The sequence below is a fragment of the Ictalurus furcatus genome, chromosome 19 (genome assembly GCF_023375685.1).
Source record: "Ictalurus furcatus strain D&B chromosome 19, Billie_1.0, whole genome shotgun sequence".
Taxonomy (NCBI): Eukaryota; Metazoa; Chordata; class Actinopteri; order Siluriformes; family Ictaluridae; genus Ictalurus; species Ictalurus furcatus.
In genome coordinates this window covers 751,778-774,963 of record NC_071273.1, presented here as the reverse complement: position 1 = coordinate 774,963, position 23,186 = coordinate 751,778, and the positions used below count along the sequence as shown (strand labels likewise).

The 23,186-nt window shown below is 39.6% G+C and overlaps 2 protein-coding genes across 3 annotated transcripts in view; one reads left to right on the top strand and one right to left on the bottom strand.

Moving 5' to 3' along the window:
* LOC128623034 (NACHT, LRR and PYD domains-containing protein 12-like) overlaps positions 1-23,186 on the top strand; it is a 393,909-nt gene that overhangs the window by 228,308 nt on the left and 142,415 nt on the right. The window lies entirely within an intron of this gene.
* LOC128623035 (NLR family CARD domain-containing protein 3-like) overlaps positions 1,413-23,186 on the bottom strand; it is a 96,748-nt gene continuing 74,974 nt past the window's right edge. Inside the window, exons 10-18 of one of the 2 annotated variants that reach the window (XM_053649883.1) lie at positions 16,833-16,876; positions 14,907-14,992; positions 9,987-10,063; positions 9,205-9,422; positions 8,800-9,098; positions 6,652-6,762; positions 6,397-6,541; positions 4,351-4,392; positions 1,413-4,130 (exon numbers count right to left, since the gene is read on the bottom strand). In XM_053649883.1, the coding sequence (XP_053505858.1) occupies positions 3,859-4,130; positions 4,351-4,392; positions 6,397-6,541; positions 6,652-6,762; positions 8,800-9,098; positions 9,205-9,422; positions 9,987-10,063; positions 14,907-14,992; positions 16,833-16,876 (1,294 nt within the window). In that variant the 3' untranslated portion in view covers positions 1,413-3,858. The remainder of the gene's footprint in view (positions 4,131-4,350; positions 4,393-6,396; positions 6,542-6,651; positions 6,763-8,799; positions 9,099-9,204; positions 9,423-9,986; positions 10,064-14,906; positions 14,993-16,832; positions 16,877-23,186) is intronic. The other variant, XM_053649884.1, reaches the window with a different exon arrangement.

Sequence of the window (23,186 nt, the reverse complement as noted above, 5' to 3'; positions counted from 1 at the left end):
AACACTGGTTCTTGACACCTCTGCTCTAAAAGTTCAACCACAAATTGAGAGGGGAAAATGCAATGAGTGTGTGCTTTAGAGATTCATTCAGCCATTAATACTTATTGTTCTTTCTTCATGAAGTGATTTGAGAACCGTGGTTTGTGTTATAAGAAATAGGTACAAAAACTTATAAACACCAGCTGATTTTGATTTCAGAGGCAGTGTAAGAATAGTTATTTGGGAATATTGTTTTATTTATTCTTATTTTAAAAATAAATCCTGAGGTCTTTCAACGTTGTTTCTTGGCCATTGTTCGCTCACCAAAACGACTCTTCAGATTTGAATCGATTCGAATCTCATTCAGCAAAATAAACGAATCTTTTTTCGAGTCATTTTGTTCGTTTCAGCAGAATATAATTAAAATATTACATGTTAAATTCCCCAATACATCTAGTACTTACACAAACGTTGATCACATTTGGAATAAACGTAAACTATAGGTTAATCCAGCCAAGGCTGAATTATGAGAAACAGAAATGATTAATTAATAGCTTAGCTGAATCTTGAGGCTATGCAGTCTGTTAGTTCACCTCACCTCCCGATCTGAGTCATTCTTTTGTCACATTTGTCACATCTGTTCCCCCAGAAACAGAAATGATTAATTCACCACATCGCGTGACCTCCCCATAGGCTAATGCAGTGGGGCACTGTCTATGCGGCGGTCACTGGAAGAATGAACGACTAGAACCAAAAGACTCGAGAGGTGAACTAATCATTACTCTTTCCTGTACAGAAGCTATGGGGATGTTGCAGCACATGCGTGGTCAAAAATGAACTAATCACTCTCTGAGACAACTCATTGTTCCAGAGTCATATTAAAGATTCGTTCAAAATGAACGACTCGTTCATGAACGACACATCACTAATCACTACTGACCTTGTCAGAGAAATCCATTAGATGCTTTGAGACAATGTCTATTGTAAAAAGCGCTATACAAATAAAATTAAATTGAAAAATATATGCCTCAGAGGTAAGACCATTAAAATGCTCGTTTTTATTATGTTTATCTCTTTATCCTTTTCTAAAATAACAGAAATGTCAATAATTAATATCTAGATAATGAAAATAATTGAGCTATATATTTAAACCACTAATCGTGTTTGGCTAAACTAAATTTTACAAATTACTTCAGCGCCTGAGGTAACTAGCTAACGTTAGCTGCTAGCAGAAACTTAGCAAAGCCTTTGCGGTGTTGTACATTGGCTTAATTACTGCTGCATTTATATAACTAGTCCTGTTTTTTTTTTTTTTTTTTTTTTTACTGTAATCAAATTGAATGTGGACAAATTTTATGGCTTTCAAAAATCCTCTCAGAAATCCTAGCTTGTGGCAGTTGGCTGTATTGCTACCAGTAAAGAGCATAGAGGAGAGAGTGCTGTATTCAGTAAAGGAGTAAAATGGCTCACTACATTTTTATTTTTTTATTTTTAGAGCAAATAATATTTTTGGTATAAAAACTTATATATATATTGTAACAGTGATGTTGAAAATGAAAGATCACATCAATAAACCCCATCATTAAAAATACACAGCTAATCATACATGGCGATTTAGTGCACCCAAATATTTCAAATGTATTTTTAAAACCTACAAAACACAAAGGTACAAAGCAAGTAAATATTTTGTAAATATGTTTGGGTGGTTAAATTTTTATATAAAATATTGTTTATTTTTATTTGTGTACATACAGTTATGATAAAATACAGTCATAGTACACTTTATTAGGAACACCTGCACATTCACAAAGTTTTCTAATCAGCCAATCACGTGGCAGCATACAATCATGTAGACACAGGTCAAGAGCTTCAGGTTATGTTCACATCAAACATCAGAATGAAGAAAAAGTGTGATCTCTGTGACTCTAACCATAATGTTGGTACCAGGTGGGCTGGTTTGAGTATTTCAGAAATCACACCTTACAGGATTTCACAGAGCTTTTTTTGTGATTGTTGTGGCCAAAAATGCTTGATTTTGCTGCAGTGTTTTTTTTTTTTCTCCAAAATTTGTGATGCAATTTGAGGAGTTTTTTGTGGAAAACTACTTGAATTGGCGAAACCGCAATCACACAAAATAGTTTTTTTTTTAAAAAAAAAAAAACACTTTCACAGTGATGTTTGTTGGTAAGTGAGACCTTTTAGCTGTACTCATGTTCGACACACGTATTCGAAGAAGGCTTTGGCTGAATGTGCGGTGTGTTGACGTCACATGACGCATCTCGGCCAAATCTGCAGAAAATCTGCTGTAATTTTGAAAACTTACAGGCTCCTCTGAATATTGCCGTGTTTCCTTGATTTTGTGTTAATTTATGCAATTGCAAAATATATAGATATACTTTATTGATCCCATGAGGGAAACTTTGGAAAATGAGGGAAAAAAATAGCTAAATCCTGGAGGGACTGCTGATCTCCTGGGATTTTCACATAACAGTCTCGAGCGTTTACACAGAATAGTGTGAAAAACAACAAAAAAAATTGCGTGACTACAGATGTGTGTGTGGAAACGCCTTGTTGATAAGAGAGGTCAGAGGAAAATGGCCAGATTGGTTCGAGCTACCAGGTAGGATGTAGTAACTCATATAATCTCTCTTTGTAACTGTAGTGAGCAGAAAAGCATCTCAGCATTCACAAATCATCTTTGCAGTGGATGGGCTGTCCAGTTTGGGTGAGTCTTTGCCCCTGATTGCCATCTGAGTGCCTCAGATTCTTGTTCTTGGCTGACAGGAGTACATCTACACCAGGGTTTAATGATGATGAGATGCTTTTATACTCACTACGGTTGTAAAGAGTGATTATTTGAGTTACTATAGACTTCCTGTCAGCTCAGACCAGTCTGGTCATTCTCCTCTGATGCGCTCTCATTAACAAGGTGTTTTAGCCTGCAGACCCTCTGCCCAATAATAATAAAGCAGTTACTTAAGATTAATGCAGCAGGGCTTGAAATTAACTTTTTTTGGTAAAAAGTTAGGTGCACCACAGCTACAATTTATATATATATGTATGTGTGTGTGTGTGTGTGTGTGTGTGTATACACACACACACACACACACACACACGTGTGTATACACAATATATGTATACACACATATATTTAAAACACCACCACCACTCGCACATAAAATGTGTGGCTTCTGTGGCGAATGCAGCGTTACCTACAACTGCCATGGTGTCAAATCCGTGCCAAAAATCCAAGCGCGTTATTGACGTTCACACACGTGGTAAATTACAACTACAAGAGGAAAATAGACGGAAATCTATCACATGCAGAAAGGGGAGAAATCGAGAGTAAAATTCTACGCTCTGCTCGCATGAATAGTTTTTCTTTTTGTCAGCAGTGGGCGGGCCCAATTGGCTTTATTATAGCCTGAAATTTCATTGGCTAACAAATTTTTCTGGAACTCAGTTCTGATCGGCTGCCTGCAACTGTGGCGAACGGTGGACATACTTACATACTGTGCAGTAATTAGCCAATGTTTTTTGAGAGAAATGAAAACAGGTAGCATCACAAAAATCATTTGCACTTGCACAAATGCTCCCAAATATATTATAAGGTCATACAGATTAACTTTCGGGAGCATATGCGACCAAAATGATCCCAATTTCGAGCCTTATTGAATGAATGAACATTAACATGAGAGTGCAGTGCTGCACAATGCATTTACAGTGTTCATTCATTCATCTTTAGTAAGTGCCTGGTCAGGGTCACACTGGTTTAAATTCTTTTAAATATACAACCAACTAAATTTGATTAAAAAATATCATGGGCAGGTCCTGAGTGAGCCAGATGAAAAAAGTCAGCTGTGTACACTGAGGGTTCCTTTAAGTCTGACTTGATCCAGACTCCAGATCATCCACTATGTAACGATGCTTCTCCTTCAGGATTTTATAAAATTCTTCTTTCATAGCACTTCCTCCTGAGTCGAGAGATCTGTACAAGGCCCTCATTTTCTCCTGCGATGTAGCTTCTGCGCTGACTGTACTGTATATTTCACCAGTAATCATGTTCCTGGATAGGAGACAATCTGCTATCTCCATTACTGAAGAAATTCTCTGTATGAGCATTTCTCTGTGTTTATCCACAAATTCCGCACCTAAATAATAGACAAACATTAAAGTAATTTTAACAGTATATACTGCACAAACCTTTCAACAGAATTCATCCCAAATTTATTTACACATTAATCTTAAATTAATCCTCATGTTTTTCTATTTGCTAAAAATAGGTGCATGAATCAAAAAAACAAAACTTTGCTGACTGTTGGATAAAAGAGGTTGAAAATTATATGATAAAATTAAGTTAGAATGTTTTACCTGTTTTAGCCATTTTGGGAGATACAGCTTCTCTCTTATCATCTGAAGTCATGAGATAGAAAATGAGGATTTACTGCTATTATGCTATATTATTACATAATTAATGTTGATCTAGAAACATTATGATTTATTATAAATACACAGAGGCATTGTATCCCTACAGACATTAAAAACAGTTCAAAAAAGGTATGTTCACTTATTTCAACAGATCTCTGTGCTCATATGTTATCCATGTTATCTAACTGTCTATCAATCACGAGAGGCCTTTTGTCTCCACCCTTATCTGAGATATTACATACAACTGTCACCTGACAACATTTGACAAATATATATATATATATATATATATATATATATATATATATATATATATATATATATATATATATATATATATATTTTAATAAATGGTCTAATGTTGCTTAATAATAGATTTATGAAATGTTTATGAATGTTTTATGAACTGGAACTTATCTCTCCACTCCTATGTGACATACTGCATAAAACCTGCAATATCACCTGACGAGTTTTGACATAACCCTTTCATGAAGCCTCTAACATTGTTTTATAAAAGCTTAATGTAAGGGTTATGAATGTGTTATGACGTTCATATGTAGGTACCCTTCAAATAAAGTGTAACCAAAAAATTCTACTAAAGGAGAATTCAGGGCATAAAACTAGAATTTAATATAATATATTAATATTTCTCATGGTGTGTAGTATTCTGTGGGTCATTCCATCTCAAGTGGTCCAATGCAAGTTGCTTGACCATTTTTAATTTTCCTAATTTTTTAGCTATTACCTCTATGTATTTGCTCAGGATGGTAGTCGCTTCTTGGAACAAAAACTGATCTCTAGTGCACATAACGAGGTACATTTACACCACCAGTGAAAAGTTTAGATACACTCATTCCTTATATTTATTTATTTATTTATACATTTTAGAATAATAATAAAGTCATGACAACTCTGGAGTAACACAAATGGAACTATAGGAATTATGTTATGATAAAAAATCCAAAATAAATCAAAACTAATTTTGTATTTTAGCATCTTCAAAGTAGACACCCTTTTTGCCTAGAATTTTCAGAAAGGTATTCTTGACATTTTCTCAATCAATTTCTTGAGGAATCCCCCTGAGATGCCTTTTAAACAGTATTAAAGGAGTTCCCACCTATGCTGGACACTTATTGGTTGCTTTTCTGAATATTTCGCTCCAAATCATCCTTTTAAAAAATATATATTTTTTGTAAATACAATGTTAGTTTTCTAAGCAGTATTGTGATTTTGTGAGTCAGCCAGAAGTTATTTTCTAAAATGTGTTTGGCATAGTATCAAATCTGACACCTTTACATTTATACCATTTGGTCTTATACAGAGCGACTTAAATTTACCTCATTTTATACAGATGAGCAGTTTAGGGTTAAGGGTTTTGCTCAAGGGCTCAGCAGTGCCAGATTGGTGATGCTGGGATTTGAACTCATGACCTTGTGCTCTGTAGTCCAACATTTTAATCATTGAGCTGACACCTTTCCATACCAACAGAAGATGGCTGTGGCTACAGGTTTCATCTTAGCTAAGTAACCATAAAGTTGGCATGTTATCTAACAATTTAACAGGCTTAACTTGATAGTTACCGAATATATCTAATTTATATTGCTTTAACAATCCTACTTAGCTCACCTAAAATCTACATCAAGAAACTAGCTCTCTAGATAGATTACTCCTCACTGAGGAGATGCCTATGATAGATGTTCAGCTAGCTAACATTGTTCAGGTTACAAATGAGTCCTTGATGTCAACATACTCAGTATTATTTTTATAAAACATTACGTCATGTACGTGCTCACAAACACAAAGTTGTAAACATCAATAGACCTGTATGCCTTCATATTTGAGCCATGAGTGCATCCCTGTATTTTTATATTTTAAACATATAATTTAACAGTCTACTAAAACAGCTGACGGTATATCACTGCATGCTAGTTGGAAGTGGAGTGACCAGTGGTTTATACTGAATTAGTGTCTAAAATGAACTTTGTCTACCTGTAAGAAAGACCTGACGAGACTCCCACACCTCCTGGTCATGTTCATCCAAAAGACCCAGTGTGAGTTCTTCAACTTCAGCATTAAGCAGCACCTCAAATGTGGGGTGATAATTGGGGCCAAACTCACAGTCAAATGTCTCCTTCTAAAAAACCCAAAGATAGCTGAACACACTATTCCAAAATGTTTTTTTTTTTAAAAAAAACAAAAAACAAAATACAATCTAATTTCTTCACAAATGTAACCGTAGTTTACCGTTGGCTGATGTTTATAAGGCTGACAGTGTGGTCTGTATGTTTTTCCAGGGGTCAGAAGACAAATGGAACTGGTCTCAATGTATGCATTGTGCTGATATCGTATCTGTAACTATAAAAATATTTTAATGAATTTCAGAATCCTTAAAACAATTATACGCCAGTATTATGAAGCACTATTTGGCATTTTAATCAGAAATTAATTTACCACACTAATGTTATCCCTGGAGGGCACTTTATTCCCTTGTGGTGTTATTTTAATTTTGGGATTCTTTTGGTCTAATAATTGAAGTCTCCAGATGTACAGCTAAACCTGGTTTAATAAGGTGCTATCTTAAACATGTATTGTATGTTCTTATATACTTTAGTGAATCCATTATTATAGTTTTTTAATGAAATTTTCAAAGTAAAATAACCATTTGTATTATTTAATTAGATTAAGAGATTACTTAACCAGGTAGATCTGTAACATCCTGTAAAGGCAGGACTTTAGCACTTTGTTTTTATCCAATATTCATAGTTGTAATCCATAGCAGAGGTCAAAATGAGTGTAGAAAATAATGTACATTTGAAGTAAAGCTAAAGACCAGGTCTTGTTCTGCTGTAAATACAAATTTCAGTATTTAAGAATTATGCTAGCTGCAACATCAAATCTTTGTTGTTCCATATATTGAAGGGTCATAAGATGATTTTTTTTTAATGTTTTCCTTCTGTTTGGGAGTGTAATGTATCTGTTTGTGCATGTAGAAGCTCTGCAAAGCCCCGAAACTCATATTTTCCCCCAAAGGGAATTATTCTACCTAATAGAGAACACTGCTCCAGACCTGCCCGAAACTTCTGTAATTTGTCTACTTCACAGTGTGCACCATCAGTATAACCCCACCGAGGAAAGAAGGTGAAAAAGGCGAAGAAGAAATCCCTCGAGGAAAGAAGGCAAGGCTTCAGTGTATTCAGGCACCATATCATGGTGTGTTTCGGTGCGAAAGCAAAAGCCCTTTCCAAAAATGGATTGAATTAGGAATCAATGGTTACTGATTATTTATAATGCTGTTGCTGAGCAGTACAACCTGAATGTTTACTTGTGCACAGCGCATTTTACGGAGGACATCTTCCTGAACCTGGGAGAGTACAAGGTAGGCAATACACAATGGCTACTCCTGAAAAGTGGGGCAGTTCCCACTTTGCTCGGACAATTTTGCACTTCTGAATCAGAACCTGTAAGTGTGTTTGATTATTTTATGAAGTATCGGCTATCCTAATGTGGAGTTTTGTGTCGTGGCTCAGTTGGAGACCTCTGCTAACATACCAGCAAATGTTTGCCAAGTTGCCACAGTAGTTGGTGTTAGTTTGTATGTTGGCGGCCTGCAGATACGTTGATTGTAGCTGCTGTTTTGATTCTATCTTGAAACGGTTTATATCAATCGAATCACAAGAATCCTAGCGTTTCAAAGATATATTGCATAAGTACCTATGTACAGCAGCTGTGTACAATGTAATTAGACATGCTGGCGGGGTCAGAATTTACATCATATCTGAAAGGTGAGAGAGTTACAAAATAAAAACTTACAACTGTGAAACGCTCTGCTCAAATCGTATTTGCATGATCTGCGTATTCTGCATGATCATGCACATTTTCTGAATCAGACTCGGGCTCAAACTGATACCATAAAACCGATGATGTTGCTTAGGAGCTTAGAATTGCTTTAGAAGCTTTGGAGGCTATAGCTAAGCCAAGGAGCGTTATATTTCCGATACACGCAAGGCTTTTGGCCAATCACAACGCAGGTCAGCTGGCCAATCAGAACACTCTCGGCTTTTCAGAAGAAGGGGCTTTGGAGAAATTTTAGGCAGCATTTTAGCCTGGAAATAGAGGTACTGCTATAATGTATATTATTTGACAAATAATGCATTTTTTTTTTAGGATACCGCATGTTATCCTATTTTATTACACCCAATAAACAACATAATTAACATTTAAAAACATTTAAAAATCATGATATGACCCTTTTAAAATGCCTCTTTACCCAGATAGATCTTATATTAATAAGGTCACAAATTGTGTTCTTCACAAACATGGGCATGTCTGAAATTCAGTATTTATTCTGCATTGCACAATAAAACCATAGAGTAATTAATTAAAGCAGGTTACCTCTTCAACTGGTACATTTCTGGGCAATAAGTGCATGTGCAGTTTACTCCTCTTTGTCTTTCCAGTGATTTCTTTGTAGAAGAGTAGGACTTGGGCCCTGATCGGATATTCCTGATGTTGCTTTTTTTTTAACAGGCCAAAGTAAGAAAGATTTTCAATGTCTATGATCACGTGTGTGTCTGTCACTTTCAGAGGCTGAATGATCTCCACATTACCACTACTGAAATGTGCAATGGCCAGTTCAGTCTGATTTTTATCTGCAACACATGAACAAGTGGAACAAAGCAGTGCTGTAGGAGCTGAGAAAGAGAATGCTATCAGACCAAAACACGATACCAGTATCAGTATATGATGACATAATAACTTTTGTAAATTCAGGTTATGTTTGATTGCAAATGATCTTACCAGAATGTGTCTCACAGTGTGGGAGGTGGAGATTACAAATTGAACCCTCAAAGCAGTTGATGTTGTACAGGGGTCCTGCAGGCTGCATTTGTCCCACACCGTCCAACTGACTGCTGTCCCAGGACACTATACTGTACATCACTTCACCTTTCTCTTTCATCTCAAACACAAGGTTGGTGTATTTACACTGAAACTGACCAGCACGAGAGCACAGAAACCTGTTGAGCACAAGACATAAAAAAAAAAAAAAACATTAAAAAAAAAAAACTCTTTTTGGACTGCAATTAATACAAACAGTTAGGCTGTGATCGCTTTAGGACTGCAGTTGCCACAAACAGTTTTGCACTCAAGTCTCCATCAGTGACCAGTGGATAATGTCAACAAAAGAGACTTCATGTTAAAACTGTAATGAATTTTCCTGGTTGCACAACTGCACTTTTTGACTTTAAAGTACACAGTTATAGAAGGGATTTAATTATAATCGCACTATTCAGTGTCACCCAAATGAGGATGGTTCCTCTCAAGCCTTCTTCCTCATATCCTCTCAGGGAGTTTTTCCTCACCACTGTCACCTCTGGCTTGCTCATTAGAGATAAATTCATACATTTAAAATGCATTTACAGAATTTATATATTTCTGTGAAGCTGTTTTGTGACAATGCTGTACAAATAAAACTGAATTGAAAATCTGGCTTAATTTTTTGATGTAACATCAGAATAAAAACAATTAACTTTTGTGCCTTAGTTGTGTGAAGGTCAGAATAAAATAAGCAGATGTGCTACCTATATGCATCACTGTTCCTGTCCTCATGGTCTTGTTTACCTAATTCAGGAATGAATACTTCTGTGACTGCTGAGTGCTGTTGAAAGAAAAATACATACAGTTCAATTACCTGAACACAAACACATATGAAACAAAAACGTGGAGTTGTTCATTAATGTAAAGTGTAATGTCCATGGAGGCGGTTCAGAAATCATGGTGGGTCCTGAGTATTGTTAATGAGGCCAGTTGTGGATGGAAAGAAACTGTTTTGTGGCATGAGGTTCTGGTCTTGGTGGACAGCTGCCACAGGAAGTACATCCTCTGGTGTGTTTTTTAATCAGAGAGCTGATTTTCAGATTCCACTCGAGGTCCTGAGTAATGATGGATCCCAGGAAGCAAAAGGAATACACAGTATCGACTGGGGAATCACACAGGATGATGGGGGCAGGTGGGGCTGATTTCTTCCTTAAGTCCAACAACATCTCCCCTGTTTTCACAGCATTGAGCTCCAGGTTGTTCTGACTGCACCAGGTCACCAGATGGTCAATCTCCCACCTTTAGGCAAACTCATCCCCATCAGAGATGAGCCCAATGAGGGTGGAAAGGAAGTCTATGATCCACCCGCAGGTGGAATCAGGCACACTCAGCTGGGGGAGCTTGTCCTGTAGCAGGACGAGGGATGATTATGTTGAAAACAGAGCTGAAATCCACAAACAGAATCCTGGCATAGGTTCCTGAGGAATTCAGATGCTGAAGGATGAAGTAGAGGGCCATGATAACTGTGTCATCTACAGTTTTGTTGGCGCTGTAGGCAAACTGCAGAAGGTCTAGGAGAGGGTTTGTGATGGATTTGAGGTGGGACAGCATGAGGCACTCAAAGGACTTCATTACCACAGATGTCAGAGTGACAGGTCTCTATTCATTAAGTCCTGTGATCCTGGGTTTTTTGGGGATGGGGATGATAGTAGAGGTCTTTAAGCAGGCTGGCACATGGCATATCTCCAGTGAGGTGTTAAAAATATTTGTAAACCCTGGAGATAGCTGATCAGCACAGTACTTCAGAGTGGATGGAGAGACAGAGTCTGGTCCAGCTGCATTGCGTTCTGTCTCTTGAAGACTCTGTTAACGTTGTACTTGAGGAGGGGGAGGGAGCTGTTGAGGTGTGCAGTTGTGGTGAGGTGAAAGCAGGTGAAAACCTGGCCAGCAGGAGCCATATCTGCTCTTGAAGACTGTTTTCAGTACACTGACTGGCACATGTTCAGGGAGGCTGCAACCGTCATCAACTGCACCAATTTAGAGGATTACACGGCATCAGTGACCAGCTACATCAGCAAGTGCACTAATGACATCACAGTCTCCTAGACAATCACCACACATTCCAAATAGAAGCCGAGGATGGCTGCGGAGTTGCGAGCACTGCTGAGGACCAGAGACTCTGCCTTCAGTGCAGGTGACAAGGCAGCCCTGAGAGCAGCGAGGGCCAAACTGTCCCAACCATCAGTGTGGCAAAGCAAGCACATGCCCAGAAAATCCACAGTCACTTCACGGACAACGGTGACACAACGCATATGGCAGGGCATTCAGGCCATCAGCAACCACAGAATCATCCACCTGTGACAGTGAGGCCTTCCTTCCATATGTGCTGAACAACTTCTACACTCGGTTTGAGGCACAGAATGTCGTGGCAGCGAGGAAGACCAGCCCTCCTCCCAACGACCAGGTGCTGTGTCTAACCACGGCTGATGTGAGGGAAAACTCTACGCAGAGTCAACCCACCGAAAGCTGCTGGATCAGACAACATTCCTGGCAGAGTGCTCAGAGGATGTGCAGACCAGATGGCGGATGTTCTCTCTGAAATCCTCAACATCTCCCTAAGCAGCACGGTCGTTCCAACGTGCTTCAAGACCTCCACCATTGTCCCCGTGCCGAAGAAAGTTCAGTGTCAATGTTCAGGTTCAATGACTACTGTCCCGTTGCACTCACACCCATCATCATGAAGTGCTTCAAGAGGCTTGAAGTGTCATGAGACACATCAAGACCCTGCTGCCTCACTCACTGGACCCACTGCAGTTCGCATATCGCATCAACTGCGCAACAGATGATGCCATCGCCACCACCCTACATCTGGCCCTCACCCACCTGGACAAAAAGGACACCTACACTTGAATGCTGTTCATAAACTTCAGTTCAGCATTTAACACAATCATTCCTCAGCACCTGATTGGAAAGCTGAACCTGCTTAGCTTGAACACCTCTCTCTGCAAGTGGATCTCATGAAGTGGACTTCATGACTGGGAGACCTCAGTCAGTTCGGAACAGGAACAGCATCTTCAGCACCACCACACTGAGCATGGGGGGGCCCAAGGGCTGTGTTCTCAGTTCACTGCTGTTCACTCTACTGACTCACGACTGTGCAGCAAGGCACAGCTCCAGTCACATCATAAAGTTTGCTGATGACACGTGCTGGGTCTCATCAGCAAGAACAATGAGTCAGTGTACATATAGGCAGTGCAGTGGCTAACGGACTTATGCAGAGCCAACAACCTGTCTCTGGATGTAAAAAAACAAAATAAAAGAGATGGTTGTTGACTTTAGGAGAGCATGGAACGACAACTCTCTGCTGAACATCGATGGTTCCTCCATGGAGATCGTCAAGCGCACCAAATTCCTTGGTGTTAACCTGATTGAGAACCTCAACACCAGGTCCATAACCAAGAAAGCCCAGCAGTGCCTCTGCTTTCTAAGAAGACTGAAAAAAGCCCATCTCCCACCCCTCATCCTCATCATGTTCTACAGCGGAACCATTGAGAGCATCCTGAGCAGCTGGTTTGGAAACTGCACTGTATTGGCTCGCAAGACCCTGCAGCAGATAGTGAGGACAGCTGAGAAGATCACTTGGGTCTCTCTTCCCTCCATCATAGACATTTACACCACACTCTGCACCCGCAAAGCCACCAGCATCGTGGATGACCCCACACACCCCTCAGACAAACGCTTCACCATCCTGCCGTCTGGAAAAAGTACCGAAGTATTCGGGCCCTCACGGCCACACTGTGTAACAGCTTCTTCCCCCAAGCCATCAGACTCCTCAATACTCAGTGACTGGAACACACACGCACTGAACAGAACACCATTCCACTCCCATTGCAACGTTTACACATTCCTGTATTGACTGTATTGCATTTTTGCTGCTACTGTATTTATCAAAATATCATATATATTTTTTGTCCCTATTACACTCTTTACCCGGCTGCTACTGCAATAACTGCTATGTCCATATTTGGTATAAGCTTCTAAAGTCATATGTTATGTTTACAGTCACAGCATTTTTTAAAATTATATTGTTACTCTTTTGCACATATCCTTTGCACTACCTGTTATATTGGACACAACTGTGTACTGGTCGGTGCCACGCTGTCACTTACTGTGCCCATTGTTCCTGTTTTAGTAGATACTGTACTATACTGTGTTGTTTGCACATGTTTGCACATGCACTTTATGTAGAAATGTGTAGGTCTTATTTTGTTCTATGTCATCTCATGTAGTTATTGTATTGTTTTATGTGGTGCCATGGTCCTGGAGGAACATTGTTTTGTTTCACTGCGTACCAGCTGAATATGGTTAAAACGAAAATCCACTTGACTTGAAGTATCCAGAGTGGGTTTTGCAGGAAGGAAAGAATGCTTGCTGTCTTAAATTCAGTCAGTACTTGACCAGATCTTATGGATTTATTAATGATACAAGTGATAAAGAGGAGGGGGTCTTGTCTTGTCTGAGATTGTCTGGAGCATTGTGGGATGGGATCCAGTGGGCAGGTGGTGGGATTGCAGGACAGTATAATCTGCAAGATTTCTTCTGTTGATTTAGGAGAAAACGTGTTAGAGGAAGAGCAGGGAAATCCTAAGCATGTAGTATAGGAGTGTAGGATAAGAGTGAAGGACTGGCAGATTTTCACAAAAAGGTGGCGGCAAAGGCATCAGCAGACAGGGAGGATGGTGATGTAGGAGGTAGCGGATTTAGAAGTGAAGAAAATATGTTGTAGAGCTTGTAAGGAAATTATGCAGAGGATTCCAGCTTTCCCTTGTAGAAGGAGGTCTTAGCTGCTGTCCCATCAGATGAGAACTTGGACAGAAAAGAACAGTATGAGAGGAGATCTGTATCAATTTATTTCTTCCATTTTCTCTTAGCTTCTCTCAATTCTCTCATATTGCTGCACAATGCATCCAATACCCAAAGAGCAGAGAAAGAAAACTTCCATGGATGAGGAAAGTGAAGATCAAAAAGTGTTGGTGGCTAATTCCAACTGTTGAGAGGGAAAGGATTTGGGGTCTGGAAGGGTTGATAAGGTGCAGAAAGCCACAGAGAAAGAAGCAACAGAGTGGAGGTTTTGGCCAATGAGGGAAAGGTATGGGTAATTGATGTCAGGCAGGACAGGGAGGGTGATGTTGGAGGATACTAATTGATGACCTGAGATTTGAAACAGGATAACACTTATGTCTTTAATTGGGGAGGGGGTGGCTGAAGATCTGGTCCATGCCATTTCCTGCCTTGTGTGTTTAAAGTCAGCTGTTGAATGTCAGGGAGAAGGAGTGCAGAAGATAGAGAAGGTAAGAGTAATGGGGCTTGAGAGGAGTTTGAATTCTCCAAGGACAGTAAATAGGGAAAAGGCTTGGGATAATACCCAAATCTTCATTAAATGTTCCTAGGGGACCGGGAGGGTAAGAGATGATAAAAAGAAGGCTGATCATAGAGGTAACTGTGTGGAATTTCAAAAGATGACATGAGACAGTGCAAGAGCTGTGAAGCACCGTCTCAAAGACAAAAACAAACGTTTACCACCACCCCTGCCAGTTTCATTTAAAAAAAAAATTATATTGTTAGTACCGAGTCTAAAATGTTGGACATTTTGTATCTTGGGTGTCATTATTAATGATGCTTACATGTACAGTGTCAGGGTTCTGTGTAGATGTTGAGCAAGTGTCTTCCAGATTGTCAGAGGTAGTCTCACTATTTTCGGAAGAACAGTCTATATCCAAAGAAAGAAAACATGGATGATTAATTCCTCAGTAACTAACTAAGAAACTGCTTTTCTTAAATATGAATCCCAGATTGTGATTTTTGTATATTGAGGGGAAAGAAGTATTCATACATTTGTTTTTATTGTTTAATGCTAGAAGTCAAGAAAACTACTTTTCCAAATAGTGGTTTTAAGATACAGTACCTTGCATTAAGCAGAAAGTATGCATCACTTTTACGTGTATGCTAGAAACAGCGTACAGTAAGCGTGACAAAAATTTCGTCATCAGCAGAGTATGCGCATACTGTATGCATGATTTTTCTAAGGTTGCACGTGTGCATTGAATTCTTTAACACTATTTAGTTGTTCCACAAGGTGTCAGCAGTGACCCAGGGCCATTGATTCTCAAGGTAGCTGAAGAAAAAACTGAATAAATGGAAGAGATGGAAACGAGTGCAGGTTAGAAAGTACCTGCATTTGTATAATTCTAACCTTAAAGTGTATAAGGATTTGTATACAGGTGCTAATCGTGGCGAGAGATTGCCCAAGCATTGTTCATGTTGTTGTGATTCTTCTTCATTATCATCCTTCACACCAAAAGAGCTGCTTTACTGCTCTGAACTGACTCTTGTAGGCCAAGTTGTCATAATACACATGCGTTGACCGCCAGTATATGCTGTTGCGACGGACCGACAGCCGGCGCACAAGGTAATAAAATCGCTCCTTCCCCGACTACCGTGCTGGCAGGGAAGAGACAGCCCCGCGTCAAGAACAATAACAACCCGGAAGCACATAGCGGTAGGGCGGAGCCGCCGACACACCCCGGGCCGGTGATTGGGGCACCGATCGGGAAAAATCTACCATCCAGCAGATGAGGGGAGGGTATAAGAGGCCGTCCTTCCGCTTGTTCGGGGAGTTTGATCTCGCATGACATGTGCGTGTCGGTTTTATGTTCCCACACGCTCATTGTTGCTAAAACGTTTGTTTATCACGAACTAATCACCTTTTTTCCCCCCGTGTGTGTCTTTTGTTTCAGAAGAGTCGGATTCGGACGAAGCTTCCGCCTGCTGACTATGCGCGCTTGCGTGACAGCACAGAAGAGCCCTCGTCCATCCGGGAAGCCAGGCGCGACCCCGGAAGAATCCTGCAGCTCGCACGCAACCACACGCGCACCCGCGCACACACGCACGCACGCACACACTCACTCACTCCCCCTACACAGCAAGGTAAAGAAGAAACAAAAATAAAAGCTAACCACCTGACAACGGCCTCTTGTGTGTCTGTGCTCCACCCATCACGGACTACTACCCTACAACGCGTACATGTCAAATGGAGTATACTTTGAAAGGCTATGCGTACGACTGTGCGCATATGCTAGCATATGTGTAAAAAAAAAAAAAATTAAGCATACCAGAGGCTTTAGTATTCACGCACTTTCCCACATTTTGTAATGTAAACTGAGTTTATTGCTCAATTTCTCCCCCTAGTGGAATAAGAGAGAATAGCTCTTTATTTATTTGTTATAGGTTGTTGTTGGCTAATTTGCATAACACTGGAAAATCTTTCCCCTTAGAATTGTAACACATATCCACCAATCTTAATAGGTTTTATGTATATAGCTAGGGTCATTTGTTACAGTACATATTACACAATTTAGCAGCAACAAAGCATGGTGCAAAGAAGCTTTTTCACAAACAATACACACAGTAATTAAACAGAATGATCATAATGGGAAACAATCGTGCATCCATAAAGGAATAAGCATGCATAATTCTTTTGTCATTATAAACCATAGATAAACATGCCATCCCTACTTATCATGCAGGTGCAAAATTTGTTAATCGCTCACCTGAAGATGTATCTGATGAATCTTCTCTTTTCAAGAATTCATGCCTAGAAAGTGAATCAGTGTTGTCAAAATATTTTTCAATTGTTATGTATACAAATCCAGAGCCATAATTAATAAAGAATTAACACACAATGCAAGATCCAAACGAGACCCATGGCAAGGTATTAAATGATTGTTGCTGTGGCTTGCAATTTTTGTAAGCTCCTTTTGTTCCTTATTTCTTTTTTATTGAAAAACCTAATTAGATTTATTTAACTGTTGATGTTACGGAATGAGACTAGAAGCAGAAGCAAGCGCAGATCAACATCTTTATTCGCCAACTGAAGTCCATAAACAAGAAATGCGGTCTAGGCTGGACTAGATAATCGAGGTTTAAACATGAAACTGGATGCGAGGCATGGAACAGAAAAAGGACACGAAAACACGACCGCTTAGCATACTTAAACGTCTTCACCTTTACATTCACTTATTCAGTTAATACTGCGCAAAGTGCACAGCAACACGAGGGCTTTAAATAACAAACATAATTATGCTTGAACATAGACAGCTGGGACCAATAATGACACACTCGAACATCAACCAATGCCTGAACAGGAAGAGAACAGAACCAAAACAAAGGCATGTGTACATAGGAAATAGTTCTCATTCCGTAATCTCGTGCACGCGCGTGCTCTGCAGCCGTCCGTGCACGTCGACGCCGCAGCGCCATCTGCCGGCGAGATCGTGACAGTTGACCTTTTTCCATTCCTTTGGCATTAAATTATTTTTGTTTCCAAATTCTGTTTCTTGAGATCATTCCCATTTCACTGCTGCTTTTAAACCCTGCAGCTCACACACAGTGCATTTACTTTGCATCCCAGGTGAAGTTTCTGTGATTATTTACAATGCTGTAGTAAATTTCACAGTAATTTTGGACACATTGCAGTCGCATCTAGTCACATCCTGCGCTGCAGCTTCTCACATACGTACATCTGAACCAAAGACTCTGTGACAAATCATGTGTGCAGTGAAAATAAACAGGACATTGATGATCAACCTAAAACTTCTGCTTCAGTCTCACTATTAGAGAATGTGTCTTAACTGAGGAACAGGTCATGTGACTCTCAGAAAGATGATCTTACCCCAGTGTCTCCAGTTCATAGTGAGGATTCTCCAGTACAGCAGAGAGACTCTTATCATGGAGTTTATAAATGGGGCTTTCCCCAGAAGCGTGAAACTTCATATACATATTCATATATATGTCACACAGAAAATGTGTCCACCCTCTCGCATAATAAAATGGGAACAAGGAGTAATGCACTTCCTGGCCTATCTATGAATCATGCTCTCAAAGAGGTGAGAGACAGAAAAGTAAAGGTTTTTTTTTCTGAAAAAATAGAGAGAAGTGAAGAATTTTTAGGAGCATTCACACAGACAACCGTCATGCAGTCTTTCACTGAAGATAATAAGGCTGATGAGGTGGATTACAGATGCCATTTTACAGTCACGCAACACGAAATGTCACGTCACCTAACTATGACATTTCTATGAATAGTTGTGATTTTACACAGACTTTAAATACCGGTCACACGAGGGTGTTTCCACATGCGTGAAGCTCACACAACGTTCACAACATTTATGTCTTCCAGTGGCAGCTGGTCAATAGCGGCACTTCAATTATCCCAAAAAGAAGGCTACTTAAACATAAGAGCCATTCCACCGAATTGGTGACATTTCCATGCCCAGGACATTATATGTATAAAAATGCATGAAAATTAACTCTAAAATGCATTATATTATTAATTGCACGTTAAGAAAATTGCATATTTAAAATGTCTAATTAAAAACATGAATAAAATATACCTAGAACACTAAAAAAAAGCATTTGTTGCATGTCCCCACTCTCTATCTCTGTACTTTACCATGAAATATAATAATTAAAATCCTTCAGAAATATATATTTTTTGCATTATTGTATGACTTTATATCCAAGCCATGCTTTAAATGTTTTTTTTTTTTTTAATGAGAAATCCAAAAAAATTTAGATAAAATACACATTCTAGTCGTGTCCCCAGGTTTTCACTCAGTCCTGTTACCCTAACACATTCTCCCCTCACACACATTTTCAACAGGAATTTGCATCATCTGGCTCTTCTGAAGGCAATGGGAAGACCAAAAGTAAGTCCTCTCATTTTCTTTTCTGTATATTTGATGATATTGCGACTATCAGTACGTTTACATGGACAACAATAATCCAATATTAACCCGATTCAGACAATACTCTGATTAAAAAACTAGCATGTAAACAGCGATTATTGATTACCTTAATCCGATTAAAGTCATACTCAAAGTAAACACAAATAGAATTAAGGCATGTGCAGTATTCCTGTTTTAGTCGCATTATCGACATGCATTACAGACACGTACACACCTTAATCACACTATTAACGTCGTGTGGAAGTTTTCACCGCATTTTGTGATAGGACATGTACACACACGGCAGTGCTCAACCGTTTGACGTCAAACAAGAGAGCACGGCTGCATCCGAAACCGCGTACTTACCTACTATATAGTAGGTGAAATACACGCATCTCGGCTAGTGTATAGTAGGTAAGTATGCAGCTGGGACGCAACCCATGGCTTCATGCATTCGTCTATTTGCACGTATGACAAATAATTAACTGCACTTGAAGCTTTCATCAAATTAAAAATAAAATAATAAATTTTATAAAAATAAAATAACACCCCAAACTGTATACAGTACCATAACGAAGACCAACTGTATGTTGATACGTGAAATTCTGGAGAGAATGTCGGACGGTGTGGCGTGTAAACCATAACAGGACAGAGTAACAGTAACAGGAATGAGTAGCATCCTCTGGTGTATTGATTTTAGTGTGAATGTTAAGTTTATGTAATACGATTTACATGATTTTTATGTTTTACAGTTACCGTTACTTAAGTTTTAGACGTATCAGTTTTATAATATGAATACCCGACACGATGCAGATCCTGAGAGGAGGCAGAAATATTTACAGAACGAATGTGAAAAATACAGTAAGAACCTCGAGTCAGGCAGGAAGAAACTAATCAATGACCTCAGTCAGAGAGAAAAGTGCACACATGAAAATGGAGGGAGAATTATCATAGGATCAGGGACAGGAAAGAAGCCCTCCAACACCTTGTCACCCCTCCACACAGCCCCCTTTTATCACCAGAGCAAGCTGTGCATCCACAGCCAAGCATTTCCAGGTCAACCAGGTTAAATAGATCATGTGCCAAAGACAATCTGCTAGAGGGGTTAATGAAAATAGACATGATTACATTACACTATGAATTTAGCCATCAGGTCATAGAGGTTAATTTACAATGTAACAGTTCATTTTCCTGACTATTGCAATGTGTAATTTATTGTGATGCATGTGTTTTTTAGGCAACATAATCAAGGGCAGAGAAGAAGCCGAAAAACAGAAAAGAAGCTTCACAAACAAATTCAAGAACTAAAGGTTCTGTTGAAAAAAGAAACCGAAAATGCACAAAAAGTACAAGAAAAAACTCCAGCGCATTAAAAAGAAAAATGCATCTAAATAAACAAACAGTTGAGACAGCTTCCAAGTGTGGCCATTCAGAAGACCCTTTTGTTTTATGAAGCTCTGGTGAAGGACATCCGAAACAAATACAAAAATGCACAGGGGGAGAGGGAAAAGCAAATCATTTCAAAAGTGATAACAGGAAAAAGTTCTGAAAAAGTACAGAATGCAATGCTTTGCTCTAAATTCATTGGGCTTTTCAATTAAAAGATGCAAAAATGAGAAGAATATGAAGGTTATCTACATCTACCAACGGAAGCAGAACAACAGGGTTGCGAATGGGCTGATAAACAGAGTGAGGGCTTTTTACTCAAGGGATGATGTGAGACACATCACAACTGGGAAGAGGCAGATCCTCACTCAGAAGAAAAACAAAAAGTGAAAACGGTTGCTTTTGGATACCATGAAAAATTTGTACTGGAAGTTTTTGGCTGCTATCTCCTACTCACTCTTCTGTAAGCTCAGACCTTTTTGGGTTGTTCATCCGACTCTGAGTGATCGGGACACATGCATGTGCAAGATGCATGAGACTCTGGGTTTTCTTGTGCAAAAGCTACACTACTTGAAAGTAATCAGTACCATCTATCTGGAGGACCTTTTGAAAGAGATATCATGTGACAAAGAAAATATGAAGTGCATGTATGGAGAACGTTCTGAATGCAAGGACCGCTTTTGCCCAGTCTCTACAGAGTACAATCCAGAGAATAAATGATAATCCCGAGAAGTGTTTTATATCCAGGGGGTAGTTGTGGATAAGCAGCACAAGAATGACCCCAATGGCAAAACATCTAAAATCACAATAAAAATAAATAAATACATAAAAAATTCCAGACCACTCAAGAAGAACTGCTGGAACAGTTCTGCTGGAACAGCTAAACCTGCTGCTGCACAGGTTTCAGAGACACACTTTTAACATCAACAATCAGTTTACACACTACCAGGCATGGAGACAAAGCTTAAAAGCACATGAATGCTTAATTCATGTGGACTTTTCAGAAAATTACCTCCGCAAGTACAGCACAGAAATACAGGCAGTCCACTTCGGAGCATCACATCAGCAGGCAACACTGAACATGGGTTTGCTTTATGTGCATGCAACCCCTGTCCTTCTGCACAGTGTTACCCTCAAGAAAAAAGTGCCCAATCTGGCAGTACTTGTCACCAGTGCTTGATTATGTGCAGAGTGCACATCCAGAGGTCTCCACTATCCATTTTTACAGCGATGGCCCTTGCACTCAGTACAAACAACAAGGTATTTTTTCTTGTATTGTACTGAGCTGTTCAGGTGAGGATTCACTGCCAGGATGTGGAACTTTTTTGAGGCGAGACACGAGAAAAGTGCCCCGGATTGTGTGGGAGGGGCCCTGAAGAGGAGGGCTGACAGTCTAGTCAGCCAAGGAAGAGACATTCCTGATGCTGAAGAACTGTTTGCGGAGTTGCAAGAGACAGACACAAAAATCAAGTTGTTTTTTTGTCAGCGAGGAAGCAGTTGATAAAGCAGTTTCAGAGATGCCCAATGATGTGCCAAGGTTCCGTCCATTATGAGAATCCATCAGGTAGTTTCCCTAGCCCATGGAGAACTGATATACAGGGACATCAGCTGCTTGTGCACGACAACACCAAATCTGAACTGTGGGTGCTTTAATGCAAAGCATTTCAAGTTCAGCAATCAGCAGACAGCTTCCATGGCTCCCACAGTGACAGAAGTTCAGTGGCAAAGTCTTGAAGTTGTTGGCAAATGGTGTGTGCTGAAGTATAATGGTGATTTGTACCCTAGTGTCATCACAGATACAAGAGAAATACATGTTGAGGTCCACTGTATGCAAAAGATTGGGGTCAACAGGTTTTTCTGGCCAGCCTGTGAAGATATCCTTTGGTACTTGTTTGAGGACATTGTGTGCATCATCCCACCCCTGAGGCCAGTCACAGGTTGTCACATGGAAATTGGGAAAGAAGTCTGGGCCAAACCAGAGAAGGGTCAGGCAAGTTTGTTTTCATGTATTGAGTGCAATTCCAGCTAAAACACTGTTGTATGTAATTTCTGAACTGAATATTTTTTGTTTTGTAGATGAAGATAGAGAGAACCCAGGAGCCAGAAGCACCCACCATGACATGCTGACGGGAAAGGAGATACACCCGCCACACTCTCTATCTCTGTTCTCTCTTTCTCCTTCTCTCCCTTTCCATCTTCTTCACTGTGATGAACTACAAGCACATAGCACATTCCTTCAGAAATCTCTCTCTCTCACACACATACAAGCTATGCACACACACACAGTCCAGATACACATTGTTACTCAGCGTTCTTTCCTGTTATGCAATGTTCATTCCTGTTATTAAGTTAAGTTTTTTTCTCTAAAAAAAATAAAGTTAAACCACTGCTTTTCTCAATTGTGTTATATCTATCATTTATCCAATAGCTTACTTAATTACATGACATAAAAATGATTCAAAGATTCTAAAGCCTGTTTCACACCACACCCTGCAACAGTACGTATTTTTTTCGGCATGCATGTTAACGAATGAGTGCAGCAGTGAAGCGGGACATTCGGTGTCGAGCCTTTTTTGTTGTTGCGCTGCTGGCGCTGAATTAAAGTGAATTAACACGGTCAAATTTTTGAGCACCACACTCCAACACTGCCTCTGCTCTACTCCTGCTCCATGTATGGTGTGAACCGACAAAAGCTCCTAAGCAACATGTTGTCGGTTTTACTGTATCAGTTCGAGCTTGATTCAGAAGATGCATATGATCAAGCAGAAGCAAGTTTGCAAACACAACTTTCAG